Source organism: Nicotiana sylvestris, chromosome 5 (assembly GCF_000393655.2).
Source record: "Nicotiana sylvestris chromosome 5, ASM39365v2, whole genome shotgun sequence".
Lineage (NCBI taxonomy): Eukaryota > Viridiplantae > Streptophyta > Magnoliopsida > Solanales > Solanaceae > Nicotiana > Nicotiana sylvestris.
In genome coordinates, this window is record NC_091061.1 from 165,153,397 (window position 1) to 165,162,805 (window position 9,409).

The following is a 9,409-nucleotide window of genomic DNA, read 5'->3' on the forward strand; positions in this document are numbered from 1 at the left end:
AAATTGAGGCTGGATTCCAAGACTAATTACATAACCATGCTTGGGGATGAATGGGTAAATGAATTTTGATTCGAACCTCGAATTTTGACCAAATGGTCCCGGGATCGATTTTTAACTTTTTGGGGGAAAGTTTGGGAATTCTAAATTTATACGTTCTAATTGATTCCTTTAGCAATATTTGATACAATTGAGTCAATTGTGGTTTGATACGAGTGGTTTGGAGGCGAATTCTAGGGGGAAAGGCCCCGGTAGAGCTTTGAATTGACTGCGGAGTGAGGTAAGTGCCTTGGTTAACCTTGACTTGAGGGAATTAGAAACCCTCAGACTATGTGCTATGTGAATTTCATGTGAGCGGCGTATATGCGAGGTGACGAGTGCTTATACGCTACCAAATTATCTGTTTTTCCTGATTTTCCGCTTTTACTTAATTGCTTCCTTCTTTGTCTTAACTGTTAAATGCTCTAAATATTTTCCCTGCTTAACTGCTACTTGTTAATTAATGTCTTCTCCTATTCATTTGGTTAGCTCTTTTTTATAGTTTCACGAATCCCTGCTAGTTGTTAAATTTGACTTGCTTGTAGCTTTTAATTGTAAATTGCTGGATTGGTCTCGCTGCGCAGTATTACTTATGTAGATTCTTATATTGTTCAAGGTTTCCATTTTGGTTCAGTTTGACATTTATTTATCGTAAAGGTTTGGTGGTTTGAATTGTTAACTTGACAGTGTACATTGAGTGTTTGATTGGTGGGATCGGGTTGCACGCCGTAACAGGTGTAATAAGGGTGGAATGATATGGTGGAATAAGGGTGGATATATACCATATGGTAGGATTGGGTTGTACGTCGTAACATGTGGAATAAGGGTGGATTGATATGGTGGAATAAGGGTGAATATGATACTGATATTGATATATGGAGGGATCAGGTTACGCGCCACAATAAATTTACATATATGTTTTCTATTATTGATGTTATTTCGGTGAAATAAGGGAGGATTTGTGTTGTCTGGTGGGATCGGGTTGCGCGCCGCAACAACATATATGTTTCCATTTCTTGAGCTGTGTCGGTTTTCCGGTATTTGCATTTGAATTGTAAGAGATTGGTAATTCTGGACTACATTGGTTTATTCTTGAGGCTGTGGTTATCTTTTTCAGTTGACTGTTAGATTCTGTTCCGTATTTTTATTATTCTGTCATTATTATATATATTGCGTACATGTTATAGTGTAGGTGACCCGCGTTAGCCTCGTCACTACTATGTCGAGGTTAGGTTTGGCACTTACCAATATATGGGTTCTGTTGTACTGATACTACACTCTGCACATTGTGCAGATTTTATAGTCGGTCCTAACAACAGTTATTACCGTGCTCGGATTGGATATTTGCAGAGACTTGAGGTATGACTATTTAGTTCCAGCAACTCCTGGAGTCCCCATCCTCTTTCTATTTAGCTGTATATTTTTATACAAACAACTTTCTATTTACTTCAGCCCTTATATGTATTACTCTAGAAGCTCGTACACTTGTGACACCAGGTTCGGGGATTTGTAATAGATGTTTGGATGGTTTAGCTTCCACATATTTCACTTAGAATATTTCAGGTACTTCAGTTCTTTATTAATGTTATCAATTAAACTGTTAAAAGAAGTAAATTGTTCTAACGTTGGCTTGCCTAACAAGTGAAATGTTAGGTACCATCACGGTCCCGAAGGTGAAAATTTCGAGTTGTGACAAGCATCATATAGATTGGTAAGATATGTGAAAAGTGAACCAGGATTAGGCATTCTTATGAGCGCAGATGGTGATATGACTTTGAGGGCTAGGCAAGTTGCCCAAACTCAAGAAAATCAGTAACCGGTTACTTAGTGAAGTTTGGAGAATGTCTAGTTTCGTGGAAGTCAAAGAAGCAGAATACAGTAGCAAGGAGTTCAACAGAATCAGAATATAGGAGTATGGCACTAACAATATCTGAATTGATCTGGCTACTGGGAGTATTCAAGGAGCTGGGAGTTGAACCTTCTACCCCAATTCAGTTGTTCATTAACAGTAAAGCAGCGATGCATATAGCTAGTAATTCAGTGTTTCATGAGCGAACCAAACACATAGAAATTGATTGCCTTTTTATAAGGGAAAAGGTACAAGAAGGATTAATTCACCCTGTGTATGTCCCAACAGAAGAACATGCGACAAACTTGTTGACCAAAGGACTTGGGAGTGTACAACATCACCACCTAATGTCCAAGCTAGGTGTTTTGAACATTTTCACAACACCTAGCTTGAAAGGGGGCGTTGAGATGGTTAGAATGACATCTGGTGAAAACTGTGAAGGTGAATGCTTAGAGGGTGACATAAGTGGTTCGGTGACAGCTGTGCATTGTAGCTTACTTAGTTAGTGGAATATGTGTTAAGTTTATATATGTTCATGTGTGTAGTGTTTTAGGCAATTTAGCTAATGCAATCACTCTCATTCTTCTGCAATTGAGCTTTGATTACTTCTAGAACTTTCTTCTTCTCTCTTCGATACGATCTGAGCTTCAATACTACACACTTCAATGGTGGAAATTAACACGACTTGCCCGTTTGCCACCCCTAGGCGTATTTAGGAGGGGTTTCATGGGGCACGTGAACCCATGTTCCCCTCCCTAGATCATATGTAGTAATGTTATATTTTTTTTAAAAATATTTAAATATATGTGTGTGCACCCAAGCTCAAAGTATCATATCGTGCAATGGTTATCGGATGTACCTCTCTAAGTGGATTATTAGTTCAAATCTCATGTCAATCTTGTTGAATTTTTATATAACTTGGCGCCCACGGGAGATAGACATGTTAGGTGTCACTTTTTGCGTATTAATTAAGTACTTCTTCTTTTCCTTTCTTTCTTTCTTTCTTTCTTTGATTTATTTTTTTTAAAATTTTACGCATTAAAATTCCTATTGTTCTTTTGTTACCGTAAAATTTTATATGACTAAACGAAATATGTATATTAAAACTAGTAGCAGTAGATGAAGTAGCATATAGTCAATGGATTCAACTAATCCCAACATTTTCAGCGGGGAGTATAGAATATATATATTGATATAGATGTAAGAAAATTACTATATAAATATTAATATTGAACTTATAATTCCAAAAGTATATTGGGTGTAATTGTAAAACTAAAAGTTGAACCCCTAAAATTTATATTCTAGATTCACCGCTTCGTAATAGTGCACCCATCTTTCAAAAATCTTGGATCCGCCATGACTACCAGTGCCTTTATCTTAAATTTTTGTGCTAAAAATTAAGCTTTCTTTCCTAAATTACTGCATTTCATTTGGCAGAAAATGCTAATCTCAAGGCAAAGATTGAAGACGTCAACAGCACTCATGCTGACTTGTCCAAGGTACTCTCATTAGAGTGATATGCTTCTATAGGAATTGATAATCACGTACTTATCCATTCTTGACGTTCATTGCTTCATTACAGGAGCTTCAGTCAGTTCAAGGTCAACTTATATCTGGGAGATCAACATGTGCTAAACTGGAGGTTATACTTCTGACACTTCTTTCCTTTTTGAACTTAAATTCTAATTCTCCCCCCCATATCCTATATCAGTGTTGTCAAAGGCTAATATAAGGCGCACTTAAGCCTTAAAGCTCAGGGAGGGCACTTCCCTTCACTTAAGCTGCGCTTCAGTGTAGGCAAGGCACCAAGACGTGCCCCTTACTGACCACGAGTTCTATCTTGAATGGAGCAATGCTAGACTATATTAGTCTTTTGAGGAAAACAATATAAAAGAATTTGTTACTTTTCTCTTGAATGACATGTATATTTTCATTTTTTTTGCATTGCGCCTTTTTTAACTAAATCCCACGCTTCAATTGCGCTATGCGCTTAAAGCCCCAATTGACCTAGAGTGCTTTTTAGAGCTCTTCACCTTTGACAATACTGTCCAATATCAGAGCAATCAAATCAATTATGTCTCAATTCAAAACGTGAGATTTTATGGCATCTTCAGGCACAAATAGCGGAGCTACAAAACGTGGGGGTTTCTGTAGGTGGTTTGGATGCTGCATGATAATTGAGTTTAGGACTAGTGGGTGTTGTTGAAGATTGGCGTGGGTGAAGGATGTGGTCCTTCTGTGTTGGAAGTTGAGAGGTAACCTGTTCATTTGTGGGTTTTGAAGAGGAAGAGTAAGTTGTATTTATTGAAGGTAAAGTAGAAGTGAAGGTTAATGATGGAGTTTCAGTAGAGTGTGAGTTTTTAGAGGTTAAGGGATGCGGTTGATGTGAAAAGGGTTGGGATGGTGTAAGTGGTAATGAATAGGGGAGGGCACGTGATGGGTTGCTAGGGTCGGCCTTTGGTGTTGATTGGGCTGTAGGGTGCAATTGATCTGCGTCGTTTGAGTATACGGTTTGTAATGGGCTATCTTCAATCGAGATCGTAGGGGTAGTGATTACAGGCTTTGCATGTTTAGGGTATTGTGGAAATTGGGTGGCTATTGGTGTAATTGAGGGGAGTGCTGCATGGCAGCTGTAGGCTGAGGTGTCAATTGAGCTGCCATGTGGCTCGTGTGAACCTTCTGGTGTTTTGACGTGGAAGGAGAAGAGTTCTTTTTTTGGCTGTTAGTTGGTGGATCTGTGGGTAGCTCTAGTGGGGTGGAGGTAATAGGTGGTATAGGAGTTGGGCTTGGGTTCCGGTTTGGAGTTGGCCCATTCACTACTGGGCTCATGGTTGTGACATTGGACTCAAGCATGGTTTCATCTTCAATATCGTGTAATAGGTCAAGAGTAGAATGGATAAAAAAATTTGGGTGGGTATTATAGACATTTCGTGTAGGTAATTTATTAGGGTTAGGGGTTGAACTGGTAGAGGATTTATCTGTGGGGTCCACAGGAACCGCCGCTGTAGCTTGATTTGGCAAGTGTTCGTTGTGAAGTGGTTTGTTAGCAGATCACGGTAAAAATAATGCGTCTCATCTTCTAGGAGGACTTCGTATTCTTGACTTGTGTGGGAATTGAACTGTTTTCCAATCCCCATCGATTTGTTTGGATTGGGAAGAATCAAGTATTGGGAGAGTGGAAGGTGAAGTGAACGATGGGGTATTGATTGGATTATTGGGTGCTGAGGGTGGATTGGTTGTGTTTTGCGTGATTACGAAAGGGCATCGATTAGTAGTGTGGCCTAGCCTTCCGCATTTGGTACATAGCAAGTTAAAGCCTTCATACAGTATTTGTTGACGATACATGCCAATAAACACATGTGTTGTAAGTGGTTTTTCAAATGGAAGTTCTATGAAAATGCGTGCATATCTACCCCTGGTCGTGGCAGAAGTACAAGTGTCAGCTTTTAGTAGTGTATCGATTTTGGATCCCACCCTTTGGAGAATTTCAAGATCATAAAATTCAGTAGGTAATTCAGGCAATTTGATCCAGATAGCGGAGTATGTTAGTTGGGCATTTGAAGCAATGAATTTGGGGTCCCATTTGCGAACAGAGAGGAAGTGATTAAAGATAAACCAATACGTCCTTCATGCAGTGGTTTAGTCATATTTTCCTCTTTTTGAAACTTAATGAGGAATAAGTCTGAGCCCAAATCGATGAGCGGTAGGTCTTCAGATGGCCGCCATAGTGTTTTAAGTTTCGCACGTAAAGTTTGGTGACTCACTTTAAGTTCCGACGGTGGTGAGTTAGGACGGCCGGTTGCCATGAGTGGTGTGGGGTGTTTACTGAGTGGGGAAGATGTTTAGCTGGGGCAAACCTCATTCATAACAATCTAAGTGATAAATAAATTCTATTTCTACAAAATTACTAACCTAAATTTTATAAAGGACTACGTAATTATATAGTATATTTTTACAGAAAAATTGTTGTGTTCGTGGAAACTGTTTGATTAACTTTTAGACCATCCAGTCAATTTAACTCTAAACTGACCAAAATAAATACTACATTAATAATTGAAATTTATGGCGCAACAATGACATTAGCTTTTATAAATAAAGTAATAGGAATTTGATAGTTCCAGGAAACAACTCTACTCTACTCTACTCCCTTATTTTGTAATATGGCTATTTAAATAATAGTAATATTCAGTTGACGAAAAAGAATAAAGTAATATACTTTAAATAGACCCCAGACGCCAAGAATGAATGAAAAGGCTGCTAGCTAGTGTAAAGTCTAGTAAGGCAACTGGGAAATGATTAGGTGCTTTTGATCAATTACATTAACTAGTCTCTCACCACTATATATACTTGTCCCTTAATTCTCTTCCATTTAATTAAGTCAACAACTGAGAGTTCCTTTCCTTCTTCCTTAAAATAACAAAAACAATACTCTCATCTTTTATTAGCAATGGCCTCAGCAGCAGTAGCCAACTATGAAGAAGAGATTGTTCGCCCCGTCGCCGACTTCTCCCCTAGTTTGTGGGGTGATCAGTTCCTTTCATTCTCCATTGACAATCAGGTTTGTTCTTGTAAGCAAGGTTAATTTTATTGAACAACATTAGTTTTTCTAATTTCATTTTTTAAAATACATTATAAATAGGTTGCTGAAAAGTATGCTCAAGAGATTGAAGCATTGAAGGAACAGACAAGGAGTATGTTGTTAGCAACAGGAAGAAAATTGGCTGACACATTGAATTTGATAGACACTATTGAACGCCTTGGCATATCCTACCACTTTGAGAAAGAAATTGATGATATTTTGGATCAGATTTACAACCAAAACTCAAACTGCAACGATTTGTGCACTTCTGCACTTCAATTTCGATTGCTCAGGCAACATGGTTTCAACATCTCTCCTGGTAAGTTCATCATGAAACACACCTTTAATATTGTTGTTAAAATTATTATCCATTTATTGAAAGAAGGTTAACTAATCTTGAGCTTTCTTTCTTGAAATACCAGAAATTTTCAGCAAATTCCAAGACGAAAATGGCAAATTCAAGGAATCTCTTGCTAGTGATGTCTTAGGATTATTGAACTTGTATGAAGCTTCACATGTAAGGACTCATGCTGACGATATCTTAGAAGACGCACTTGCTTTCTCCACTATCCATCTTGAATCTGCAGTTCCACATTTGAAATCTCCGCTTAGGGAGCAAGTGACACATGCCCTTGAGCAATGTTTGCACAAGGGCGTTCCTAGAGTCGAGACCCGATTTTTCATCTCATCAATCTATGAGAAGGAACAATCAAAAAATGATGTGTTACTTCGATTTGCCAAATTGGATTACAACTTGCTCCAAATGTTGCACAAACAAGAACTTGCCGAAGTATCAAGGTACGATATATAAAAACGATGTGGACCCTTTTTTGATTGATCATATCTCAAGTATTGATGTTAATTTATTATGTTGCAGGTGGTGGAAAGATTTGGATTTCGTAACAACACTTCCATATGCTAGAGATCGAGTGGTTGAATGCTACTTTTGGGCATTAGGAGTTTATTTTGAGCCTCAATACTCTCAAGCTCGCGTCATACTCGTTAAGACCATATCAATGATTTCGATTGTCGATGACACCTTTGATGCTTATGGTACAGTTAAAGAACTTGAGGCATACACAGATGCCATACAAAGGTATGAACTTCATCAGTTCACTTATTCTTTGATAGTGAATGTCGTTGTGAAAAGAATAAGACGAACTTCTACTCATTATAGTTGTGCTCTTTCAAAATGCATGAGTTCACCTTAATTTTGTCATCCTACAGATGGGATATCAACGAAATTGATCGGCTTCCTGATTACATGAAAATCAGTTATAAAGCTATTCTAGATCTTTACACGGATTATGAAAAGGAATTGTCTAGTGCTGGAAGATCTCATATTGTCTGCCATGCAATAGAAAGGGTATGTTTGTGCTATGTTTTTTTCCTTAATTCATTTCTCACTTTGTTTTACCTTGTGTACGTCGTTTAGTGATCAAAAACTTGATACAATTCAATCAAATTTTCTAACACTTGAACATATATATTTTGTATTCGCAGATGAAAGAAGTAGTAAGAAATTATAATGTCGAGTCAACATGGTTTATTGAAGGATATATGCCACCTGTTTCTGAATACCTAAGCAATGCACTAGCAACTACTACATATTACTACCTCGCGACAACATCGTATTTGGGCATGAAGTCCGTTACGGAGCAGGATTTTGAGTGGTTGTCAAAGAATCCTAAAATTCTTGAAGCTAGTGTGATAATATGCCGAGTTATTGATGATACAGCCACGTATGAGGTATGAAATGTATCTCAAGAAATTATATGATATTTAGACAAACAAAATGTTGCGACAACAATTGAGGCAATATAAAAGCTAACCCGGCCCCTAATCTATCTGCCTTTCAGGTTGAGAAAAGTAGGGGACAAATTGCAACAGGAATTGAGTGCTGCATGAGAGATTATGGCATATCAACAAAAGATGCAATGGCTAAATTTCAAGGAATGGCTGAAGCAGCATGGAAGGATATTAATGAAGGATTTCTTAGGCCCACTCCTGTATCTACGGAGATTTTATCTCGTATTCTAAATCTTGCTCGTATTGTTGAGGTTACATATATACACAATCTAGATGGATATACTCATCCGGAGAAAGTCTTGAAACCTCACATTATTGCCCTGCTTGTGGACTCCATCGAAGTTTGAGCTGCCAATTGTTGCTCATCTTAAAGAAACTTCATTCTTCTGTGTTGAGAAAGTAGTTATATATGTTTTTTTAAATTGTATAATTAAGTTGTTAGGAAGCTGGTTTTGCGATTGTGCAGTGGACTTCCTAACTAGGACCTCCTTGTAAGAAGTAATCTTCAAGTGTTATGAATTCACTTGCATTGCGGAGAAATCTTGTTATATGAAGCATGTTATGGGAGTCTCTTGTGACCTATTTTTTAGTGTATGAAGTAATCTGAGCCTTTTGCTCGTCCTTCCTTAATTAGTATTTCTTTTTATCATACTTGATCTCACAAAAGGTACATATATTGTATCCTTTAAATTAAAAGAAAATTCTAACAGATAATACGACAAATTGCATAAAGTCATTGTGGGGTTGAGATATAAAATATTAAATAGATCATAATAAGTCAAAACACTGGATAATAAAATTCAGATTGCATTCAATATATATATATATATATATATATATATATATATATATATATATATATATATATCTTGAATAACAAATTTCGATGGGAAAAGAATTATTCATGTAAAAAATATTATATAATACAAGAATTATACAATCTAGAAAGGAACAAAACCATCTCAGATGGAGAGCATACTGTTATTTTCAGTCAATTGTATATAACTATTTAATACTAAAATTTCAAACACACTACACATATATGTGTTCATGCAACTTGAATAGAAAATTTTGATGGGAAAAGAATGCAGCATACACATGTAATGCCAGACTATTCACTAAAATAAATTAAAACA

At 37.1% G+C, this 9,409-nt stretch overlaps 1 protein-coding gene and 1 long non-coding RNA gene across 2 annotated transcripts; both read left to right on the forward strand.

Moving 5' to 3' along the window:
• The first annotated feature begins 3,318 nt into the window (after positions 1-3,318).
• LOC104219059 (uncharacterized) lies at positions 3,319-4,023 on the forward strand. The gene is made up of 3 exons (XR_709147.2): positions 3,319-3,384; positions 3,468-3,527; positions 4,000-4,023. It is a non-coding gene; the product is annotated as an uncharacterized lncRNA (long non-coding RNA).
• Positions 4,024-6,252: 2,229 nt separating this feature from the next.
• On the forward strand, positions 6,253-8,855 carry LOC138868202 (5-epi-aristolochene synthase 3). The gene is made up of 7 exons (XM_070145624.1): positions 6,253-6,443; positions 6,525-6,783; positions 6,887-7,262; positions 7,342-7,560; positions 7,692-7,830; positions 7,968-8,213; positions 8,324-8,855. Exons 1-7 carry the CDS (start codon positions 6,333-6,335, stop codon positions 8,618-8,620), a joined length of 1,647 nt encoding a protein of 548 aa, XP_070001725.1. The 5' UTR covers positions 6,253-6,332; the 3' UTR covers positions 8,621-8,855.
• Positions 8,856-9,409: the final 554 nt, after the last annotated feature.